This window comes from Notolepis coatsorum, assembly GCF_963971535.1.
Source record: "Notolepis coatsorum genome assembly, chromosome: 13".
In the NCBI taxonomy this organism is placed as follows: domain Eukaryota; kingdom Metazoa; phylum Chordata; class Actinopteri; order Aulopiformes; family Paralepididae; genus Notolepis; species Notolepis coatsorum.
In genome coordinates this window covers 37,028,188-37,054,433 of record NC_140177.1, presented here as the reverse complement: position 1 = coordinate 37,054,433, position 26,246 = coordinate 37,028,188, and the positions used below count along the sequence as shown (strand labels likewise).

Sequence of the window (26,246 nt, the reverse complement as noted above, 5' to 3'; positions counted from 1 at the left end):
TGCCTCCGGCTTGGGCCAGCCGTCATACTAACTCAATTGGCAGAGTTAGAGGGTGGAAGTCGATGGGTGGGGATTTGGACGTTGTGGACAGCGACTCCTACAGGTCGGTTGGGGGACGCCTGCACAGCAGAGACAGGAAGTAGCGGGGGTAGTGTGAGCCTCCCATGCGTTACACCTCGCCACGGAGTCCGCGCTGGCAGGTGAAAAGATGTGACAGGCTGCCTCGTCATGTACCGGAGGGGACACGTGATGCAAGGCTTCTATCCTCCCTACAATCGACCAGTGGGGGGCATAGTCGAGCAACGTTCAAGACAGGGGAGGGGAGAATTGGACTATTTAAACACAGATGACCCAGTGTTATCTAGCATCTATCATGTAGACCTTTTCAAAATAATTCTGTTGCTAGGGAAACGGCTTGGGCCCTTGTGTATTTATTTTTTATACAGTAGTCTGTATTAAGTACACTGGCCGACATAGAATATTGATGAAAAGGTACAGTCCACACGTGAAACAAAGCTGGTTTCCATGACAACTTTATCAACATTCCATGGCAGCCATCTTAGGTACAGTCTGCCAAAGCAAACGACCAGGTGCTTCCATCCACATCCTCTGCTCCACAGACATGTGGACTATGTGGCACATTGTGGTTGAACACAGAAAAACCTGTCTTGTCAACCAGCCAGTCAGCCAGTCAGCAAGTCAGATATCCAGTCAGTCAGTCAGTCAACCAGCCAGCCAGTGTGATGTAAATCCAGACCTGTGTTGGTATTTTATAGGCTCAGTCCATCTGTAAACACAGGGGGAGGAGCCTCACTGTCTACGTCTACATTCTGCACAAGCCTCTCAGGCCTTGGTTACACTGGGGGAAAACAGCAACGTTGTATTTTCGAATTATTACGTTTGCATGTCCAAGTTAAAAGGAAACGTCGTTTTGGCAGGAAAACGTGTTTTCCTAGCGGCAACGCTGAAAGGGTGTTTTCGTTTTGAAAACTCCCCGACAACAGTGCCATGTAATTTGCGCAAGTCAGAAACGGAGCCGTTCATGCCCATGCCCACGCCCATGCGCAGTAGTAGACACCGACGCCAAATTCTCCCCTGGCTGGACCTCGACTCCGTCCATTAGTCAAACATCAGAACTATTTCTGGCAGTCACTTGCAATATCGCGCTATAATTAATATAATTAGCTGTCTCCCGACACCAACCGGCCATATGGGGAGGCTATACAGGATATCAGCTGCGTCCTCCTCAGATTGGTAGCTGCGGCTAAACTAAGCTCATGTGTTGTCAAGTTATTGTTATAAGGAACCCAGTCCAAACTACAACAGTCTGCATCCCCTTAACAATTGTTTGTATTGAGCCGTATTGTATTGTACCCATTCTGCAATCTGTTAAATAACGTTTTCATCCATTCATACTACTAGCATTAACGTTACTAGGTTAATGTACGATAGCCACAATGCTATACTATTATAATGGCATATCCCAATCACGTTAGCACGTAAGCTAACACAATCGGCGATCTTTTTGTGAGACTCTTGGTGGTAAATTGTGTTGATGTTGGTTTTGTTTTCATCAACAAATGAGGCAGAACACACAGTGAATGTATCCGTTTTTGTTTATTGCACTTTGTTTCTTGCTGAAAAATAAATGCTATGTTGCTAAATGGCTCATGTGAGGTATTTAAAGATGGTGGCTTTGTTGTTTTTTAGCAGCAAGTGTAGTGACGCGTTCAACCTTTCTGATTGGTTGAAAATGGCCTTCATGTTTGAACTACATTTCCACCTACTGCTTTGGCATTGTACTACATGTATATACATCACTCGGTGCTCACGAGACAAAATTACGTCTAACTTGCCTGCCAATACGCAGCGTTCTGAAAAGCTAAATGAAACGAATAGTTTGGCCCTAATGTAACCGCAGCCTCAATTTGTAATGAACTGGACTGAAACAAGTTCCTGAGAATTCAGGTGTGGGTGGACACGCCCTAGAAGACGTCTTCCTGCGATGCGAGCCCCACTGGACTGGAACGCCCTCCGCAGTTCACGTTCATTCAAACTTGCGCAAAGCTTTTAAGCGGATGGTTCTGATTTTGAGGAAGTCTATTCATAGCATGCGATCGCAGACATCTTAGATTAGATAAGATAAGATATTCCTTTATTTATCCCTTTGGGGAAATGTGGGCTTCATTGCAGCATGGGGGAGGGGTACAGGTATGAGCAGGGTAATAGTAGAAAGAAAATATAGGCAATACAATTTTATATAATTAACTCTGAATATAAAAATATGATAAACATAAACAGTGTAAATAAAGGTGCAGATGAGGATCTGTATGCCCTCGGTTATATTATGTTACAATAAATATAGGCAATAAAATAATTGTAATCTGAATATATACTATGAGTAAAAGTAAACAGTATACACAAGGTGCCTTAACTGGCAGGATCGCAAACAACATGTGACTGAAACAGCAGGTGATCGTCATTAAAAAGACAGCCGTGGCCAGTGAGCTGTGGCTCTGTTCCGTAAAAAACACATCCTGACAGTGTGAACAGTGTCTGTCGCTCCAGCCCTTAAAGCTGCTAGAAGTGGTATTTTAGTTGTTAAGATAAGTATTAAATACACACATACAAGTGTTGATTGATTGATTGAAAACTTTTATTAACAGATTGCAGAATGGGTACAAAAAATAAATAACGCACCCTCCGTTCCTTGGTGCTGAGCCAAACTGTAAAAACAGTAGTACATGAAACAAAGCGGGGCTCGCAACTCACTTTTGATGCTCCAATGTGTTTTAATTGTGACAAAAAATAGCAGATACATACAACGTTTCGACCCTTCCGGTCTTTTACAAGTAACTAACTTGAAAAATACCAGAGGGTCGAAACGTTGTATGTATCTGCTATTTATTTTTTTTTATCCACCCATCAGTTTCCCTCCCCCTAATACTGCCAATGTGTATTAGTGCGGACGACCAGCTAAACTGAAAGCAATGTGGAGCGCTGGGCTCGAACAGGGAGGCGAACCTGTTCGAGCCCAGTCTCCAGTATTCGTGGTGAGCGCCTTGCCCACTGCACCATGTAGCCGTCATGTATCTGCTATTTTTTTTTATGTATCTGCTATTTTTTGTAACTTACTTGAAAAAGACCGGAAGGGTCGAAACGTTGTATGTATCTGCTATTTTTTGTCACAATTAAAACACCTTGGAGCATCAAAAGTGAGTTGTGAGCCCCGCTTTGTTTCATACAATACATTACGGCTCAATACACACAATTGTTAAGGGGATGCAGACCCGAGAAAGTCTTGTTTACATCAGGGTTCCCCATTTTCAATTAATCATAAAACACTACATTCCGACAGCCATCACTGATATAGAGTGTTTGGTCAGTAACATCGGTCTCTCAATCCCTCTGCTCTGCAGTAAACACAAAATACATGTTCTGGTATCCTGTCCCCACTTTATCCAATCAGGAGAGGGAACCCTATATGTGTTTTACTTATTCCAAGAAGTCTTGCCAAGCCACATTTGCTGTCAGATAATTTTACTTGTTTCAAACTTGTTTTTATTTCTTATCTTTGTCAGACCATTTTTGCAGTGTGGAGTTCTCTCTCCTGATTGGATCAAGTGGGTAGGGATACCAGGACATTTATTTTGTGTTTACTGCAGAGCGGAGGGACTGGGAGACCCATGTTACTGACTAAACACCATATCAGTGATGACTGTCACAATGTAGAGCTATTATTAAAGAAAATACCACTTACAGCACCTTTAATGACATAACCCCTTATTTCCATACGACGATGGCGCAAGATGAACTTTTGACCTTTTGTGTTTAGTTGAACTCTTGGCCCTACAATAGTTAAACTTGTGCACCGCATGCTGTGATGTAACCGCGTGTCCATAGGCGGCGGGTGAGCTGGACATTGCACGCAAACGGTGCACGCAAAACGGTGCTGTCCAGGTTCTGATTTCATACAATACACACACCCACTAGGCTACTACAGCGAGCCCCACTCATTTCATATAGTGCAAATTAATTGTTCAAATGAAGGCATCCAATATGATTAACCATTGTCTTACCTTAATGAAACAAAAAAAATGCGACGTTTCGTGCATCAAGGATCTTTTCTGCTTTAAGTTTGTCTGTGAGATCACTTTCAATGTGAAGCTGCTTGGAAAACAATGTACATAGTAGCTCTAAAAACTTTCCACGATTTGATTAACTCTGACTCAGTCTCATCATGCCCTCGTAGAGCAAGCCCTTGGCCTCAGGTGATCCGCGTTATGCCCAGGCGGCATGTAACTTGGAATGGAGTTCCCGGTCTTGGCAGCTCTCACGGAGAGGGCTGATTTGCTAAATGTACCTGTCCTTAATGGAACAGCCAAGTCACCCGGTACAACAGTTCTGGTGAACCTGGAGGTGAAAAATCGGAAAGTGGAGGTGGGGCTAGACCATGGAGGATTTTGAAGACCAGACTGGCATCGGTTAGTTTGATGATGCGGCGTGATTGGTTACTGCCTGCAGTCTGGAATGTTAAACGGCCACCACACCTACTGCCATTGACACCTTGGTTGGCCGACCCTTGCGTATTGTCACCACCGGGCTGCAGCAGCCCACACACACACAATATCGTAGCCTAGGCTGCCTATAATAATGCGCAGACTGGGGCTGTTGGTTTGGGTCGGCATAGCCTCGCCTGGCCTTACATACCCGCCACCTAGGCGCATGTACTGTAATTGCAAATCTGGTATGTCATAAATGTATAGATGTAGCAGTACTGTCTATCGGTATGTCATGTATGTCACATATGTTACGATGAATTGAAAATGGGGGACCCTGATGTAAACAAGACGAAAGTCTTTCTCTGGTCTGCATCCCCTTAACAATTGTATGTATTGAGCTGTACTGTACTGTACCCATTCTGCAATCTGTTAATAAAGTTTTCAATCAATCAATCAATCAATCACATGTCTAAAACAGACACCAGTCAGCGGCCTGGCACGCAGGGGAAACAGTCGATACTGGCACTATATCAGATTCCTGGATTGCACAAACACATACCAGGTGTGGTGTTGAACAATGCAATGACGATTAGCTCCTCTGTCCCGGTACTGTTGTTCTCCTGAGAACCCTGTTCAACATTACCCAGAATGCCTTCCTTCAGCACCAGAGAGCGGGCCATGTCGTGTCTGAGAGGAACCTGTTCATGATGAACTAGGCTAGAAGGACCTCCCTAGTTTTGTGATAAATCAGTTAGTAAATTATTAGATTAGATTAGATGTGAAATGTAGATTATATTAGATTACATTAGTGCAAATGTAACAGGGAAGTGCAATAGTGATATACAATGTACAGGTGATTAAACTGGGTATACAATATATAAATTAGTAATAGTGCTAATCAGATGTATGTACAGAGTTGTAGTATTAATAAGTACAGGTATAATTACACTATGGTAGTAAGTCATACTGGCCAGCAGTGTAACTAGTAAGAGTAGGTAAGGAATATGTACAGATATAGTATCTACAGATATGTAAAAGGATTATATGCAGGCATGTACAGACAGATGTGTGTGTATTAGGCCTGTCCCCAACTAAGGATTTGTATAGTCGACTTTGATTGGCCATACCCCCCCCCCCCCCAGAATGCCAAAAAGATTAGCTTAATGTCTGATTCAGACATTAAGCAGCCCCCACAGCCCAAATGGATTAGAGAGAGAGATAGAGAGATTCAACTTAAATCAGACATTAAGCACCCGATTGAGAGATTGGAGCATTCGACTGATAGATTGGACCATTCGACTGAGAGATTGGCAGTCGACGACGGCTCCTTTCGATCGATTAGTCGACAATTCCACTAGTCGAGGTCAGCCCTAGTGTGTATATATATATATACGGTAATAATATATAATATATATATAGTACTATATTTAGTAGTATTGGTATTATTAGTAGTATTATTGTTACAGGTTTCAGTTCCCATGTAGTGTGATTCCATTAGTGGGCATGTGGGGCCTGCCCCCCCCCTCCTCATACAAGAGACAAGCTCATTCATTAACACTGCAAGTCTGATGGACAGATCTCATTACATTACATTAGGTTAGATTGCATTAGATTCTAATGTATTGTCATCATGCAGCACAAGTACAGCACAATGCAAATTATTTTGGCATCCAAATGTAACCGTAAAATGCAATAGTAATATACAATGTGATTAAACTGGGTATAAAATATATGAATTAGTACTGGTATGTACAGAGTTGTAGTATTGTTATGTACAGTGATACAGACGTAAAGCCATACTGGCCAGTGGTATGACTAGTAAGAGAACATATTATAATATTATATTAATATAATAATATATGTTTTTTATAATAAATAAAATCAATATGAATTGGGGGGAGGGGGGATGAAAGGTTGCAGCAGTGGATGAAAGTTTGTTTCTGAAGTCTGCGTCACTTTAACCCTTTCACTGCCACACTACAGAAGGTTAACCCTTTACTATCACACTACCGACGGTTACCGACTGTTAACCTGCTGTCGTGTGGCAGTGAAAGGGTTAACCCTATGTGTATTGTCGCAGTGAAAGGAACGTCAACATTATTGGAAATGCTCTTACTGTCTTCTCCAGAGTCAGACAAGAAGATAGATACCATAGATGATAAAATGATCTTACCGTCTTCTCCAGAGTCAGACAAGAAGATGGATACCATAGATGATAAAATGATCTTACCGTCTTCTCCAGAGTCAGACAAGAAGATAGACACCATAGATTATTAAATTATTTTACCATCTTCTTCAGAGACAGACAAGAAGATAGATACCAATTTCCTCTCTGTGTCTTCAGTAGAAAGCTATCCGGCTAGAGCTAGCCTAGCTTACCACACATTAATGGAAGCGGATGCAGACCAACTAGCCTAGCTTCTGGCCAAAAGCACCTCTGACAGATTTTTAAGCTAGGCTAGTGGTCTATCTGCTTCCATTAATTTGTGTTGAGCTAGGCTAGCTCGCAGCCGGATAGCTTTCTACTGAATACACAGAGAGGAAATTGCTATCTATCTTCTCGTCTGACTCTGGAGAAGACGGTCAGAGCATTTCATCACAATGTTGGTGTGTTCCTTCAAGCCTTCCTCCTCCTCACACCACCAAGGGTCTTACTGATTAACCATTTGTCATGTGGCAGTGAAAGGGTTAACCTTATGTATTGTCGCCGTGAAAGGATTAACCCTTTGGTAGTGTGTCAGTGAAAGTGTTAACACTGACACTAACAACACGCCGCATCGCTCACATTCTCCACTTCCCTGTTTTCATAACAAGAGGATAGATCGGGCCTGGACCATTCCAGAGACAGACTCTGAGATTACAGAGGAGAATGCTTAGGCAAATGATTGTTTGTGGATAATATATATATATGTTTTTACTAGTTTGCTTATCCCTCCCAAAAATGTACAAAAGAAAAATAATAATACAAATCTGTGTTTGCCATGCCATAGTACATGATGGGTACATGCTATTTCCCACAATGCATCACAACAAGTCAAGCAAGTGTTCCTTTATTAACACTTTCAGTGCCAGCAGGGGGCACACGATTTAGTGCTTGAATGCCCACCATCCACTTCAATGTTAGCGTTAACGCCTAATCTATGTTTTAAATTATGTGTCTAATCTGCCCGTCGCTTATCAATGACTCGTTTTCCAGTCAACATTGTCGAAGCGGATTGTTTTTTTGTCGGTTCATTTTCGGTTTTTTTCGCATTTTTTAAAGCCCTCGTTTTCAAGGAAAATATAAAGATTCCATAATAAACGCCCTGTACTGGAATATTCTAGAATACACAAAAACGTTGTAATTTATCGGCCTATTTATGAATCGTTTTCAAATAAACGCTAGATTATCGATAGTATATGTGTACGTATGCACGCTTTATAGGCGATCTGAAAAATCTATTCTCTGATTTCCTCAAAGCCATCGCCCACACACACACACACACACACACATAGGGCGAACGCTGAGAGCTCAGCGAATACAACTCTGATCATCCCAAGACTTGTAAAATAGATTCCTTACCTCAGATCAGATGTTCTCCAAAAAGATCATTCCAATTCCTGATCGCCATTCCAAAAATCGATCGCTTTTATTGATCCAACGCTGGGGACTGGAAACGCATATTCCACGCTGTTCTGAGGGACCAGAATGACTGCAATCGGCTCGGGTTACATGCCTGAGAAGTAAAATGTGGATTCCGGATTTTTCTTTTTTCATCCATTTTCATTGAGTCCATTCCAAAAGGGTGCATTACCATCTGGGAGACGATAGGGGGCGCTTTTTTCACATCTGAGCTCCTGATGGGGCTGGTTTCCCAACGAGAGACTCGGTTGATGAAATATGAATTCAGATCGCTAATAAAAAAAATAACACGCTAATTGTCGTGGTGGGCATTCAGGGGGCGGGCTGATAACACGTGTTATGTCGTGGTGGGCACTCAAAGTGTTAATGGTCCAGTTATCACACCAATCCACCAGATTGTAATCTAAGGTGAAAATGTACGCTTTGAAAAACTGTAAATCTGATTGATCCAGCTATCCTTGGTCTACAACTTTGCATAAAGGCAATGGCTACAGCGGCCAGGTTGAGGCACATATCCAGGCAGCAAGAAACAGTAGGAATGCAGAGTTTCTTGTAGCCAAACTGGTAGCAGCTCATAACGAATTACATGCTCATTAGATTTATCCGGCTTGTTTATTTTGTGAAAAAATAAGATGGATAAAAAGGAACAAGCAAAGCTACTTTACCCCCAACGATCTGAAATACAAGAGAGATTTTGGGAGCTGATTTGGGCTGTTTTGGAAGGGAATGAGTCTATAATAATCTGAGTCTAAATGATGTCAGAAAGCTACTGAGTTAATCGGATCATCTGTTCTCCTGTTTCCCTGCAGCGTAGATCTCCGTTATGTTGTGTTTTGAAAGACAGAAGAACCCAGTGGAACCAAAGATAGTTTTGCACGAGATAACGTTTCTTCTGTGGTGAACATATGAATTGACACTAGGCGACAGGAAAAGGAATTTACAAAAATTAATGGCCACTTGTGAGGACCCATTTCTGGACCTGGGGGGTTAGGTTACAGTCAGCCACTTAGCAGTGAAGGGATGAATGTAGGTAAGTCGAATGTCTTCTCAAGTATATACAACCGTGTGTGTGTGTCTGTGTGCAGGTCGGAGGGCGAGAAGCTGTCGGTGGTGGGCTCCCCGTTCTGGATGGCTCCCGAGGTCCTGAAAGACGAGCCCTACAACGAGAAGGTAAGGTCAAAAGGTCACCGCCCCCCTTGACCTTTCACCTGCCAGTAGCAGGTAACGGTGAACCTGAGGCCTGGAGCTCTGAAGAGAAGCTGGAGAGACCGACCTGCTGTCACTGCTTCACTAGTTTCTTCACTCAAGTCTTAAGGAAGTTGCATCATCTGTCAGCAGTGATACGTAAATAAAATGAAGTGTGTGTGTGTGTGTGTGTGTGTGTGTGTGTGTGTGTGTGTGTGTGTGTGTGTGTGTGTGTGTGTGTGTGTGTGTGTGTGTGTGTGTGTGTGTGTGTGTGTGTGTGTGTGTGTGTGTGTGTGTGTGTTTGCAGGCTGATGTGTTCTCCTACGGTATAATCCTGTGTGAAGTCATCGCCAGGATCCAGGCTGACCCAGACTACCTTCCCCGTACAGAGGTGAGCTCAGCTGATAATACTGTGTGAGTGTGTGTGTGTTTACACAGGTTAGTTTTAATCCCTTGTTCCTCTGTCACTCCAGTAGCCCTTAATCATTATGTCAGAGTTACATAACACATCTGCTCCACAACTAACTGCCAAAAATAAAATAAAAACGTGGCTATTCATTAATAGAGATCATCTTCAGCCAGTATAGGTCAGATCTTACTTACTGGTAGATAATACTACAGGACAGTAGAGACCAGACCGTACGTCCTGGTAGATAATACTACAGGACAGTAGAGATCAGACCTTACCTCCTGGTAGATAATACTACAGGACAGTAGAGATCAGACCGTACCTCCTGGTAGATAATACTACAGGACAGTAGAGACCGTACCTCCTGGTAGATAATACTACAGGACAGTAGAGATCAGACCTTACGTCCTGGTAGATAATACTACAGGACAGTAGAGATCAGACCTTACGTCCTGGTAGATAATACTACAGGACAGTAGAGACGTACCTCCTGGTAGATAATACTACAGGACAGTAGAGATCAGACCTTACGTCCTGGTAGATAATACTACAGGACAGTAGAGATCAGACCTTACTTACTGGTAGATAATACTACAGGACAGTAGAGATCAGACCTTACTTACTGGTAGATAATACTACAGGACAGTAGAGATCAGACCGTACTTACTGGTAGATAATACTACAGGACAGTAGAGATCAGACCTTACCTCCTGGTAGATAATACTACAGGACAGTAGAGATCAGACCGTACCTCCTGGTAGATAATACTACAGGACAGTAGAGACCGTACCTCCTGGTAGATAATACTACAGGACAGTAGAGATCAGACCTTACGTCCTGGTAGATAATACTACAGGACAGTAGAGATTAGACCTTACTTACTGGTAGATAATACTACAGGACAGTAGAGACCAGACCGTACGTCCTGGTAGATAATACTACAGGACAGTAGAGATCAGACCTTACCTCCTGGTAGATAATACTACAGGACAGTAGAGATCAGACCGTACCTCCTGGTAGATAATACTACAGGACAGTAGAGACCGTACCTCCTGGTAGATAATACTACAGGACAGTAGAGATCAGACCTTACGTCCTGGTAGATAATACTACAGGACAGTAGAGACGTACCTCCTGGTAGATAATACTACAGGACAGTAGAGATCAGACCTTACGTCCTGGTAGATAATACTACAGGACAGTAGAGATCAGACCTTACTTACTGGTAGATAATACTACAGGACAGTAGAGATCAGACCTTACTTACTGGTAGATAATACTACAGGACAGTAGAGATCAGACCGTACTTACTGGTAGATAATACTACAGGACAGTAGAGATCAGACCTTACCTCCTGGTAGATAATACTACAGGACAGTAGAGATCAGACCGTACCTCCTGGTAGATAATACTACAGGACAGTAGAGACCGTACCTCCTGGTAGATAATACTACAGGACAGTAGAGATCAGACCTTACGTCCTGGTAGATAATACTACAGGACAGTAGAGATTAGACCTTACTTACTGGTAGATAATACTACAGGACAGTAGAGATCAGACCTTACTTACTGGTAGATAATACTACAGGACAGTAGAGATCAGATCGTACCTCCTGGTAGATAATACTACAGGACAGTAGAGACCAGACCTTACTTACTGGTAGATAATACTACAGGGCAGTAGAGACCAGACCTTACTTACTGGTAGATAATACTACAGGACAGTAGAGATCAGACCGTACCTCCTGGTAGATAATACTACAGGACAGTAGAGATCAGACCTTACCTCCTGGTAGATAATACTACAGGACAGTAGAGATCAGACCGTACTTACTGGTAGATAATACTACAGGACAGTAGAGATCAGACCTTACCTCCTGGTAGATAATACTACAGGACAGTAGAGATCAGACCTTACTTACTGGTAGATAATACTACAGGACAGTAGAGATCAGACCTTACCTCCTGGTAGATAATACTACAGGACAGTAGAGACCAGACCGTACCTCCTGGTAGATAATACTACAGGACAGTAGAGACCAGACCTTACCTCCTGGTAGATAATACTACAGGACTGTAGAGATCAGACCTTACTTACTGGTAGATAATACTACAGGACAGTAGAGATCAGACCTTACTTACTGGTAGATAATACTACAGGACAGTAGAGATCAGACCGTACCTCCTGGTAGATAATACTACAGGACAGTAGAGATCAGACCGTACCTCCTGGTAGATAATACTACAGGACAGTAGAGTCCGTACCTCCTGGTAGATAATACTACAGGACAGTAGAGACCAGCCCGTACCTCCTGGTAGATAATACTACAGGGCAGTAGAGACCAGACCTTACTTACTGGTAGATAATACTACAGGACAGTAGAGACCAGACCTTACTTACTGGTAGATAATACTACAGGACAGTAGAGATCAGACCGTACCTCCTGGTAGATAATACTTCAGGACAGTAGAGATCAGACCGTACCTCCTGGTAGATAATACTACAGGACAGTAGAGACCAGACCTTACTTACTGGTAGATAATACTACAGGACAGTAGAGATCAGACCGTACTTCCTGGTAGATAATACTACAGGACAGTAGAGACCGTACTTCCTGGTAGATAATACTACAGGACAGTAGAGACCAGACCTTACTTACTGGTAGATAATACTACAGGACAGTAGAGATCAGACCTTACCTCCTGGTAGATAATACTACAGGACAGTAGAGATCAGACCTTACTTACTGGTAGATAATACTACAGGACAGTAGAGATCAGACCGTACCTCCTGGTAGATAATACTACAGGACAGTAGAGATCAGACCTTACCTCCTGGTAGATAATACTACAGGACAGTAGAGATCAGATCTTACTTACTGGTAGATAATACTACAGGACAGTAGAGATCAGACCTTACTTACTGGTAGATAATACTACAGGACAGTAGAGATCAGACCTTACTTACTGGTAGATAATACTACAGGACAGTAGAGATCAGACCGTACCTCCTGGTAGATAATACTACAGGACAGTAGAGACCAGACCTTACTTACTGGTAGATAATTCTTGAAGACACTCTGATGTCACGAGACCGCCGCCATCTTGGTATAGGGGGACCATACGGATTTCTACCATCAAATGCATGCGTTGAGGTCCGTTTTTATTACATGTTTTATCACATTCTTGTTCATTTCATAACATTTTCATACGATTTGTTTTGAAAATATTGAGGCCAACATGGCATTTCACTATTTCGAAAGCCTTTCTGGTGATTCTAAGGCGAGATATGAGTCAAAGATCTCCCCCTGATTGACTTGACATAATGTCCATACAAAACACCTGCAGACATGGCCATCTCTCGAATACCCAAATTGAAGCTGCTGTGTTACGTTTTGTACTAATAATAACAAACACAGAAATCCAAATCGCAAGTTTTATATAATACCAGCTGATGCATCACGGAGGAAAAAGTGGCTGGTGGCTAACGTTCGGCTAACTCGCTCTGTGTTGTGGTCATGGTAGCTACATGCTAAGCTAACGTTAATTACATAATATCGAACCGATAGGAGCTTATCTTATCTAATCTTACGTGGTGGTACCACGTGTGCCACTACCCGATCAAACATCCACGTAAGATTAGATAAGATAAGCTCCTATCGGTTCGATATTATGTAATTAACGTTAGCTTAGCATGTAGCTACCACGACCACAACACAGAGCGAGTTAGCCGAACGTTAGCCACCAGCCACTTTTTCCTCTGTGATGGTATAAAACTTGCGATTTGGATTTCTGTTTTTGTCATTAGTACAACGCGTAACACAGCAGCACTTTGGCATTGTGAAGGACTGAAGAAAATTCCGCTTGATAGTCTTTAATTTGACGCTTTAACGATCCGTTTCTGCACTAAATGAACCGTACACAATGTACGAAGCGGGGCAGTTTCCCCCCACGCTGCAGTTGCCTAGCAACAACAGACAGGAAGTTGACTTCGAGAATACTACAGGGCAGTAGAGACCTTACTTACTTACTGGTAGATAATACTACAGGACAGTAGAGACCAGACCTTACTTACTGGTAGATAATACTACAAGACAGTAGAGATCAGACCTTACTTACTGGTAGATAATACTACAAGACAGTAGAGATCAGACCTTACTTACTGGTAGATAATACTACAGGACAGTAGAGATCAGACCTTACTTACTGGTAGATAATACTACAAGACAGTAGAGATCAGACCTTACTTACTGGTAGATAATACTACAGGACAGTAGAGACCAGACCTTACCTCCTGGTAGATAATACTACAAGACAGTAGAGATCAGACCTTACTTACTGGTAGTTAATACTACAAGACAGTAGAGATCAGACCTTACTTACTGGTAGATAATACTACAGGACAGTAGAGATCAGACCTTACTTACTGGTAGATAATACTACAGGACAGTAGAGATCAGACCTTACCTCCTGGTAGATAATACTACAGGACAGTAGAGACCAGACCGTACCTCCTGGTAGATAATACTACAGGACAGTAGAGATCAGACCTTACTTACTGGTAGATAATACTACAGGACAGTAGAGACCAGACCGTACCTCCTGGTAGATAATACTACAGGAGTAGAGATCAGACCTTACTTACTGGTAGATAATACTACAGGACAGTAGAGATCAGACCTTACTTACTGGTAGATAATACTACAGGACAGTAGAGATCAGACCGTACCTCCTGGTAGATAATACTACAGGACAGTAGAGATCAGACCTTACGTCCTGGTAGATAATACTACAGGACAGTAGAGATCAGACCTTACTTACTGGTAGATAATACTACAGGACAGTAGAGATCAGACCTTACCTCCTGGTAGATAATACTACAGGACAGTAGAGATCAGACCTTACTTACTGGTAGATAATACTACAGGACAGTAGAGATCAGACCTTACCTCCTGGTAGATAATACTACAGGACAGTAGAGATCAGACCTTACCTCCTGGTAGATAATACTACAGGACAGTAGAGATCAGACCTTACTTACTGGTAGATAATACTACAGGACAGTAGAGATCAGACCTTACCTCCTGGTAGATAATACTACAGGACAGTAGAGATCAGACCTTACTTACTGGTAGATAATACTACAGGACAGTAGAGATCAGACCTTACCTCCTGGTAGATAATACTACAGGACAGTAGAGACCAGACCGTACCTCCTGGTAGATAATACTACAGGACAGTAGAGATCAGACCTTACTTACTGGTAGATAATACTACAGGACAGTAGAGACCAGACCGTACCTCCTGGTAGATAATACTACAGGAGTAGAGATCAGACCTTACTTACTGGTAGATAATACTACAGGACAGTAGAGATCAGACCTTACTTACTGGTAGATAATACTACAGGACAGTAGAGATCAGACCGTACCTCCTGGTAGATAATACTACAGGACAGTAGAGATCAGACCTTACGTCCTGGTAGATAATACTACAGGACAGTAGAGATCAGACCTTACCTCCTGGTAGATAATACTACAGGACAGTAGAGACCAGACCGTACCTCCTGGTAGATAATACTACAGGACAGTAGAGATCAGACCTTACTTACTGGTAGATAATACTACAGGACAGTAGAGACCAGACCGTACCTCCTGGTAGATAATACTACAGGAGTAGAGATCAGACCTTACTTACTGGTAGATAATACTACAGGACAGTAGAGATCAGACCTTACTTACTGGTAGATAATACTACAGGACAGTAGAGATCAGACCTTACTTACTGGTAGATAATACTACAGGACAGTAGAGATCAGACCGTACCTCCTGGTAGATAATACTACAGGACAGTAGAGATCAGACCTTACTTACTGGTAGATAATACTACAGGACAGTAGAGATCAGACCTTACCTCCTGGTAGATAATACTACAGGACAGTAGAGATCAGACCTTACTTACTGGTAGATAATACTACAGGACAGTAGAGATCAGACCTTACCTCCTGGTAGATAATACTACAGGACAGTAGAGACCAGACCGTACCTCCTGGTAGATAATACTACAGGACAGTAGAGATCAGACCTTACTTACTGGTAGATAATACTACAGGACAGTAGAGACCAGACCGTACCTCCTGGTAGATAATACTACAGGAGTAGAGATCAGACCTTACTTACTGGTAGATAATACTACAGGACAGTAGAGATCAGACCTTACTTACTGGTAGATAATACTACAGGACAGTAGAGATCAGACCGTACCTCCTGGTAGATAATACTACAGGACAGTAGAGATCAGACCTTACGTCCTGGTAGATAATACTACAGGACAGTAGAGATCAGACCTTACTTACTGGTTCTAGACAATACTACTGTATTGACAGTAGAGATTGTGTCTGTAGCTGTCCAGACCGTAATTATTATTATTAATAGTCCTGGAATACTTGGCAGACTTAGGAGAGCTTGGCAATCAACAGGGTTATGTCACAGGGATTGGGTTGACGATTGGGTTGACATGAAGCTGGCTAAAGCAGATGGATTAGGTCACATAAACTCTCTGCCTCTCTGTGTGTGTGTGTCTCTCTCTCTCTCTCTCTCTCTCTCTCTCTCTCTCTCTCTCTCTCTCTCTCTCTCTCTCTCTCTCCCTCTCTCTCTGTGTCTCTGTCTCTGTCTGTATATAGTATGGATTGCACACAAATGACATCATAACAATAACACAACATAGCCAAAACAGTTTACCATCTCTGTTCCCTGTATAACTCTGGTCTGGACTACCACGTGTTTATCTTGACTTTCTACCATCTCTGTTTCCTGTAGAACTTCGGTCTGGACTACCACGTGTTTATCTTGACTTTCTACCATCTCTGTTTCTTGTAGAACTTCGGTCTGGACTACCATGTGTTTATCTTGACTTTTTACCATCTCTGTTTCCTGTAGAACTTCGGTCTGGACTACCATATGTTTTTCTTGACTTTTTACCATCTCTGTTTCCTGTAGAACTTCGGCCTGGACTACCATGTGTTTATCTTGACTTTCTACCATCTCTGTTTCCTGTAGAACTTCGGTCTGGACTACCATGTGTTTATCTTGACTTTTTACCATCTCTGTTTCCTGTAGAACTTCGATCTGGACTACCATGTGTTTATCTTGACTTTCTACCATCTCTGTTTCCTGTAGAACTTCGGTCTGGACTACCATGTGTTTATCTTGACTTTCTACCATCTCTGTTTCCTGTAGAACTTCGGTCTGGACTACCACGTGTTTATCTTGACTTTCTACCATCTCTGTTTCCTGTAGAACTTCGGTCTGGACTACCATGTGTTTATCTTGACTTTCTACCATCTCTGTTTCCTGTAGAACTTCGGTCTGGACTACCACGCCTTCCAGCACATGGTTGGAGACTGTCCCTCAGAATTCCTGCAGGTGGCCTTCGACTGCTGCAATGTGAGTCCACTTCCCAGCCTCTCTCCTACCAGCCTGATATCCATTTTTTTTATTTAATTTCAACCCTTTATTTCAACTCGTAAGACACTGAGGTTACCCTAATTTACAGAGCTTACAAAACAAGACACAGTTTATCAGCAATTCCATACATATAGATACAATGAATAAGAATAAACAATAAAAACATCAGCTAAGACGGATACAAGTCGACACAGTGGTCGGAGATCATACTTTTAAATGCAGCAAGAGAAGGAAGAACCTTCAGCTTCAGAGTCAGTTGGAGGACATTCCAGGTGTTGGAAGCATCAGAGGAAAAAGCAGTGTTTCCTAGTTCAGAGCAAACTGGCGGAACCCTAAGAACCAACCATTTGTCATTTGAACGTGTAGAATAGGTTCCAAGATTCCATTCCAACAGTGATGTGATGTAAGAGGGAAGTTTACCAATAAGGGCTTTAATAAATAAACAAATTCCAATGATAGTTGTGCCTTTCAACCAGAGAAGGCCATCCAACCTTTTCATAAAGGACACAGTAATGGAGTCATTTGACGTCATTTTTAGATGCAAGGCGAGTTCGCTCACACTCTGCCCCCAGTGGCGGGTCACAGGCACGGCACCTTTGTGTAAGACCAGTTCAATCTGTGAGAACGCTTTGCATCTGTGACATTTACATTTACATTTACATTTAGTCATTTAGCTGACGCTTTTATCCAAAGCGACTTACAAGTTCTGTACGACAAGCCATCAGGAAGGGCACAACTCTATCAGCTGAGTAACAATGTTCATCAAAGTGTTGAGTGCTACAGTGTAGGTTAGTTTATTAGGACAAGTGCATGACAGTATGGTTAGTTAGGGTTAGGGTTTTTTTAGTTTTTTTTTTATTCAGATAATGGTTGAAGAAGTGCGTCTTTAGTCGACGGCGAAAGATTGGACGTGTTTCGGCTGTCCTAACTGGGGTGGGTAGTTCATTCCACCATTGTGGGGCAAGGACTGAGAATAGGCGACTTCTCTTTGATGACCCTCCCGGAGCTTGGATAGGAGTAGGTCTGAGGCGGCCAGAAGATGCAGAGCGTAGGGGTCTTGAGGGTGTGTAGTTAGAGACCATTGACCGGAGGTAGGCGGGAGCAGTTCCCTTTGCCGCACGGTATGCTAGGTCGAGGGCCTTGAAGCGGATTCGTGCAGCAATGGGGAGCCAGTGCAGGTCCCTAAGAAGTGGGGTGACATGGGCCGACTTCGGTAGGTTTGAGATCAGGCGGGCCGCTGCGTTCTGAATGAGTTGAAGAGGCTTAGTGGCAGTGGCCGGGAGGCCAGCGAGCAGTGCGTTGCAGTAGTCGAGGCGGGAGATGACTGTTGATTGGACGAGGAGTTGGGTGGCTTCTTTTGTCAGGAAGGGGCGGATCCTTCTGACGTTGCTCAGGAGGAATCGGCAGGTTCTGGTTGTCGCTGCGATGTGAGCAGAGAAGTTCAACTGGTCGTCGAGGACAACACCAAGGTTCTTGGCGGTCGGGGACGCGGTCACAGCTGCATTCTCGACTGTGATGGAAAGGTCGGTCAGGGGGGAGGATTTGGCCGGCAGGTGGAGCAATTCTGTTTTGCTTAGGTTCAGTTTGAGGTGGTTGGTCGTCATCCAGGCGGAGATGTCGGACAGACAGGCCGAGATCCGCTCAGAGACGTGGATATCTGAGGGAGGGAAGGAGAGGAAGAGTTGAGTATCGTCGGCATAACAGTGGTAGGAGAAGCCATGAGACGTGATAATGTTACCCAGTGATTTAGTGTAGAGGGAGAAGAGAAGGGGTCCTAAAACCGAGCCCTGGGGGACACCCGTCCGCAGGGGGCGGGTGGCCGACAGGGTCCCTCTCCATGACACTTGGTAGGAGCGGTCATTGAGGTATGATGACAACCATGTCAGCGCAGAGCCAGCCACTCCCATTCCTGCGAGGGCCGCGAGGAGGATCTGGTGGTTGACTGTGTCGAAGGCTGCAGATAGATCTAGGAGAATCAGGACAGAGGAGAGGCCTTTCGCTTTTGCTAAGTGAAGTGCCTCTGTGACCGCAATGAGGGCTGTCTCTGTGGAGTGACCAGTCCTGAAGCCTGACTGATTAGGGTCTAGGAGGTCATTCTGTAAGAGATAAGCAGTAAGTTGGTTGGATACAGCACGTTCAAGTGTTTTAGAAAGGAAGGAGAGAAGAGAGACAGGACGGTAGTTGCCTATGACGGTAGGGTTCAGGGATGGTTTTTTTATGAGGGGCGTGACTCTGGCTTGTTTTAGGGAGGTGGGGACCACCCCCGAGTTGAGTGAGGAGTTGATGGTTGCAGTTAGGAATGGGAGGATGTCTGGTGCTATGGTCTGGAGGAGTGGGGAAGGTAGCCGGTCCAGCTGGCATGTAGTCGGACGGTTCGACGTTACCAGTGTCAGGGTCTCGGCTTCTGTAATGGGAGAGAAAGATGACAGAGTGAAGGATGAGGTTCTCGATTCAGCATTTGGAATGGGTGGGGGTTGGGAGAAGGAGCTGCGGATGTTCTCCACTTTTTCCTCAAAGAAGATCGCAAAGTCTTCGGCAGAGAAAGATGAGGGAGGGGGGGGTGGGGGGGGAGTGAGGAGGGAGGACATGGTAGCATGCAGTTTGCGAAGATTCTTGGCAGAGGCCTCGATCCTATGGTGAAAGAAAGAAGCTTTGGCATTAGTAATGGTTTTGGATAATGTTAACAAGAGGTTGTGATATGTGTCGATGTCAGCAGTGAGGCGTGACTTTCTATACTTCCTTTCAGCTGCTCTCAGGACCTGTGACGCTGTGAGCAGTGATGTGTTGCTCATGGGACGGGGTTGCACGCCGTGCAACCAAAGTTGTGAGCAGAAGCACGTGCACGCACATGCACACAGGAATGCGCTGCACTCGACTGATGCGCCAACTCGCAGTACCCACTTGGCTACTTTGCATATCAATAGCGGCGGTCGTCAGGTGTTACATTCCATTTGTAGAGGCAATTAGGCACTGTTTTTTGTCTGTCCTTATGCAAGGGAACATTTATGCGCATGCGCGGGAGCGCGCGCCCGGGAGCGTGCGTGCACGTGGCGTCATTAGCGTGCGTGCAACCAGTGTTGATATGAGCAATGCAACACTGGCTGTGAGTCATAGTTTCATCTTCATTTAAATGAGGGGTATCTGTCGCGACAAATCATTTAGTTCTATTCAGATGTGGATTTCTTTTATAGTTTAATTAGAACAGAATATATTCTCGAGCCAGTGAGTCCCTAAGACAAAATGCCACACAGACTGGTGGGGTCCAGTTAGCTGTTCAGCAGTTCGCCTCAAGAAGCTCCCGTCTGTTCATCAGTGTTGCGATGCTCATATCAACACTGGTTGCACCCACGCTAATGACGCCACGTGTCGTGCATGCGCGCTCCCTGTTGCGTGCGCGCGCTCCCGCGCATGTGCATAAATGTTCCCTCGCATAAGGACAGACTAAAAACAGTGCCTAATTGCCTCTACGAATGGAATGTAACACCTGACGACCGGCACTATTGATATGCAAAGTAGCCAGGTGGGTACTGCGAGTTGGCGCATCAGTCGAGTGCAGCGCATTCCTGTGTGCACGCGCTAGATAGATAGATAGATAGATAGATAGATAGATAGATAGATAGATAGATAGATAGATAGATAGATAGATAGATAGATAGATAGATAGATAGATCGATAGATAGATAGATAGATCTGTCAGCGTGTCAAAGACTAATGTGTGAGACTGTCAGTGTTCACCAGTGCATGCTTTTTAGTTTCATATTCTTTGTTGTTGTTGTTGTTGTTGTTGTGATTTTAAAAGTGCTATAGATAACATTCAGCCACTAGATCTCGCACTGCAGCAGCTCTCTCCACTCACTGAACGGCAGATCTCTCGAGGAAGGAGTGTTTTGGTGCAGCCAGGATGGCTCGGGCGTTTGGGTCCATTTGGCACAGCAGCTAGTCGGTCCTTATCAATAGTTTATGATGTTACCCGAAGTAGGCGACGTGTTGTTGACACAGTTTGTAAACACCATTGTTTTAATCTCTTAGATAACGCTGTATTCAAACACAACTCTTAGATAACGCTGTATTCAAACGCAACAAACGTTATTCCAGTCCTCGTTTGTTTCCTGGTTCTCACACACACACACACACACACACACACACATCTCTTGAATCCAGCTGCATCGCAAGTCAAACACACACACGCCTCAAAGGATTTCAGAACGAGAACTGTTTGCGCTAGATTTCAGTGGCAAAAACAACCATTTTTAGTGGACGTACGTTACCTGGTAACCAGATGAAAATAAGAGGGACATATTTTCACAGGACATTTTCCACACTTACCTCCCCCTTCCCCCCTCCGCCCTCTACCCCCCCTCCCCCGTGCTGCCATGACACCTGAACTCCCCTGAGGAGGTTAATAAGGAACGCTTGACTTGACATGAAACCACCGCCAGAGAGCTAGACTCCGTCAACATATTGTAATTTATTTTGTCCTTGCATTATGTTATGTTTATTCTTGCCACGTCACAGTAAAAGACAGAGCCCGACCCATACTGGACTTTTGGGGCCAATACCGATATTAGGGAGTCAAATATTCTGATTGCTTGGTTCATATTAGAACAATAAAAAAACAACCAACATGTTTTGGCCTCTCTATCGGCCTTCTTCAGGGCATACAAACAAATGAATGAACTGAGCTATATTCTAAAGGAGGCTGTGCTAATTACTCTATCAAGCTCCTGCATTATAGGTTACATAACACTTCAATTGGAAGCTATATTACTTACTTACTTATGCCTGCTACCCCTTCTGGGGCATAGGCCGTCAACAAGTGATCTCAACATTCTAAACAAGTGATATACACATTTTTAAACTAGAATAGTAAAACACCAACAAAATGGGTAGAAAGAAAGCCCTAGACATCACCACTAGCCCTAGAGACATCACCACTAGCCCTAGAGACATCACCACTAGCCCTAGAGACATCACCACTAGCCCTAGAGACATCACCACTAGCCCTAAAGACATCACCACTAGCCCTAGAGACATCACCACTAGTCCTAGAGACATCACCACTAGCCCTAGAGACATCACCACTAGTCCTAGAGACATCACCACTAGCCCTAGAGACATCACCACTAGCCCTAGAGACATCACCACTAGCCCTAGAGACATCACCACTAGTCCTAGAGACATCACCACTAGCCCTAGAGACATCACCACTAGCCCTAGAGACATCACCACTAGCCCTAAAGACATCACCACTAGCCCTAGAGACATCACCACTAGCCCTAGAGACATCACCACTAGTCCTAGAGACATCACCACTAGCCCTAGAGACATCACCACTAGTCCTAGAGACATCACCACTAGTCCTAGAGACATTACCACTAGTCCTAGAGACATCACCACTAGTCCTAGAGACATTACCACTAGTCCTAGAGACATCACCACTAGTCCTAGAGACCGGCAGGTTTAATGCCACCCCAGAGGAGGACAGTGTGTGAGCTACTGTAGGTGAAACTGAGAATGAGGTTCACTTTGTGTTTTACTGTCCTGTCTACGAGGACGTAAGGGAAGTACCTTTTAGTAAAATGTCTATTTGTGCTTCAGGAAGGGAACTTTTTTGTAGCAGATTTGATTTGTCAAGCATGGGAGAGAAGACAGATGTCATCTGTATTTAAATAATGAAATGTAATGTGTAATGTAATAATGAAACACTGCAACAGTATTTTTGGTGTCTTATAAACCCATGAGGGTTGGGCACTTTGTGTGCATGATACGGGAATAAAATCAATCAATTAATTTAGGTAATAGGTAGATATATTAAAATAAAAACAACGTAATGAGTGAAGTCTGATGTCCTCTCTACTAATTTTAAACCATGTATTCTCTACTCTATCAAGCTAGACGTCTGATGTCCTCTCTACTAACTTATTATTCTCTACTCTTATCAAGCTAGCTGTGAGATTTGTAAACAATGAGTATTATGACTGAGTTCTATTTAAACAGTGGAGTTGGAGTGCTCTCTGCTGTGATGACATAATTTCTAAATGACCACAAGCGTTTTCCTCTGCTTTATGTTCTGTAAAAAGGAAATCGTCCGACAGTGATAGGTCTGTGACGGGCCAGATCATTGGGTCAGGCTCTAGTAAAACATATTAAAGGGATAGTTCAGAGTTTTAGAACCCTAGCCCTATTTCTTACTTACCAATGATCGTTGGCGATCGATAGAGTCCTTTCTCAGCACAATCCATGCTGTACTTTTACTTACAAAGCTGTAAAGGAATGTCAATCACTACCCACCTTCAAAAACATTCTCAAAGAACACCTACGGGAGATTGCAATTCGAAACTGGCCTCTACAAATGTCCTAACCCAGTTGTACAATAAAGACCAAGCATGGCTTTGTCAGTATTCCAATGTACAGTGCCCCCCCCCTACCCACCCCCCCCCCACCTCCAATGTACAGCCCCACCCAACCCCACCCCACCTACCCAACCTCCTCCAATGTACAGTTTCTATGTCAAATGTATATACACTCTTTTTCTGGATTTTCTTAGTATCACAAACAGTACTGTATTTGCAAATCTGGTATGTCATGAATGTATAGATGTAGCGGTACTGTCTATCTGTATGTCGTGTGTGTCATATGATGAATTGAAAATGGGGGACCCTGATGGAAACAAGACGAAAGTCTTTCTCAGGTCTGCATCCTCTTAACAATTGTATGTATTGAGCTGTACTGTACTGTACCCATTCTGCAATCTGTTAATAAACGTTTCAATCAATCAATCAATCAATTCAATCAATCAATCAATCTTCATAACTGATCGCTGGCAGCTCTGCTTAGTTAGCCACAAACTAATGCAAAGTCAAGGGGCTCAAGCTCCGGTCTGCACACGCTGACTGAAACACTGCATGGAGTAGGTTTCAGTCAGTTTCAGGCAGGCCTGTACAGACAGGAGCTCATCCCCACTGGCTTTGAATTAGTTTATAATTCAAACCAGAATTGTGGGTATATCCAGTCTGAAGAACAACATGGATCGAGCTGAGAAAGAACTCTACTGATTGGACTAGGGTTCCAAAAGTGTGAACTATCCCTTTATTGGTCTCTGTCCTCTTATGGAGATAATTATGTCATAGCTTGAGAATCTGGAGACATGATGTGAATAGTTGAGTGATCTGGTTCAGTCTGCTTCCTTTTAGGCTCTACTTCCTCAGTCTGCTCTACTTCCTCAGTCTGCCCTACTTCCTCAGTCTGCTCTCAGTCTGCTCTACTTCCTCAGTCTGCTCTCAGTCTGCTCTACCTTCCTCAGTCTGCTCTACCTTCCTCAGTCTGCTCTACCTTCCTCAGTCTGCTCTACTTCCTCAGTCTGCTCTCAGTCTGCTCTACTTCCTCAGTCTGCTCTACTTCCTCAGTCTGCTCTCAGTCTGTTCTACTTCCTCAGGCTGCACTCAGTCTGCTCTACTTCCTCAGTCTGCTCTACCTTCCTCAGTCTGCTCTCAGTCTGCTCTACTTCCTCAGTCTGCTCTACCTTCCTCAGTCTGCTCTCAGTCTGCTCTCAGTCTGCTCTACCTTCCTCAGTCTGCTCTCAGTCTGCTCTCAGTCTGCTCTACCTTCCTCAGTCTGCTCTACCTTCCTCAGTCTGCTCTACCTTCCTCAGTCTGCTCTACCTTCCTCAGTCTGCTCTACCTTCCTCAGTCTGCTCTACCTTCCTCAGTCTGCTCTACCTGCCTCAGTCTGCTCTCAGTCTGCTCTGTCTTCTCTACCTTCCAACCACTAGTAAAGGGCTACATCTGCTCCTCCCTCCCCATCAACCTGGACCCCCTGCAATTTGCATACCGCCCCAACAGGTCCACGGAGGACGCCATAGCCCATGTGCTGCACACAGCAGCATCACACCTGGACAAGAGGCAGGGGAACTATGTGAGAATGCTGTTCATCGACTACAGCTCAGCATTCAATACCATAGTGCCCTCCAAACTCATAGCCAAGCTCAGGGACCTGGGCTTGAACTATGACCTCTGCCAGTGGGTCTTGGACTTCCTGACGGGCAGACCCCAGGTGGTGAGAGCAGGCAACTGCACCTCCTCATCCATCACTCTCAACATAGGGGCCCCCCAGGGCTGTGTTCTGAGTCCCCTCCTATACTCCCTGTACACACATGACTGTGTGGCACAGCGGAACAACAACACAATCATCAAATTTGCTGACGACACAGTAGTGGTGGGCCTGATCTCTGCAAACAACGAGAGGGCCTACCTGGAGGAGGTCAAGGTTCTAGCGGGATGGTGTCAAGAGAACAGCCTCTCCCTGAACGTCAGCAAAACAAAGGAGATGATTGTGGACTTTAGGAGGTCGGGGGTCAGGGACTACAGCCCCCTCAGCATCGACGGGGCACCGGTTGAGAGAGTGAACTGTTTTAAGTACCTCGGAGTCCACATATCCGAGGACTTGACATGGACCACACACATTGACAGTGTTGTGAAGAAGGCACGGCAACGCCTCTACTTCCTCAGGCGCCTAAGGAAGTTCCAAGTCAGTCAGAAGATCCTTAAGAACTTCTACTCATGCACAATAGAGAGCATCCTGACTGGCAATATCACCTCCTGGTTTGGGAATAGCACCGCACAAGACCGTAGCAGACTACAGATAGTGGCCCGTTCAGCCGAACGCACAATTGGAGGGGAGCTTCCCACTCTCCAGGGCATTTACAACAAGCGGTGCATGGGCAAGGCTAAGAGAATTATCAAAGACTCGAGCCACCCAAACAACTGCCTCTTTGAATTGCTGCGGTCAGGCAAGCGATATCCCCAGGCCATCAGGATGCTCAACAAACAATAACAATATGTAACAACCATCAAATGCACTCACAGCTCACAGCACACACATCCACACGCACACACTCACTTTAAACATACAACTCACTGCAGCACCCACTTTAACCAATTTAGAACACCTAAGCACACTTTATATTTATTGGTAAAGAATTTGCACTACAACCCATACCTCATTACACCTTACTGTAAATTGTACCTAAATTGTACCTCATCCTTTGCACTGTATAGTATATT

At 44.1% G+C, this 26,246-nt stretch overlaps 1 protein-coding gene across 1 annotated transcript in view; it reads left to right on the top strand.

Moving 5' to 3' along the window:
• Positions 1–26,246, top strand: part of tesk2 (testis associated actin remodelling kinase 2) — a gene marked incomplete at its 3' end in the record, with an annotated part of 150,954 nt that overhangs the window by 111,040 nt on the left and 13,668 nt on the right. Inside the window, exons 8-10 of the mRNA XM_084327638.1 lie at positions 9,210–9,294; positions 9,617–9,700; positions 17,077–17,163. Of these exons, the coding sequence (XP_084183764.1) occupies positions 9,210–9,294; positions 9,617–9,700; positions 17,077–17,163 (256 nt within the window). The remainder of the gene's footprint in view (positions 1–9,209; positions 9,295–9,616; positions 9,701–17,076; positions 17,164–26,246) is intronic.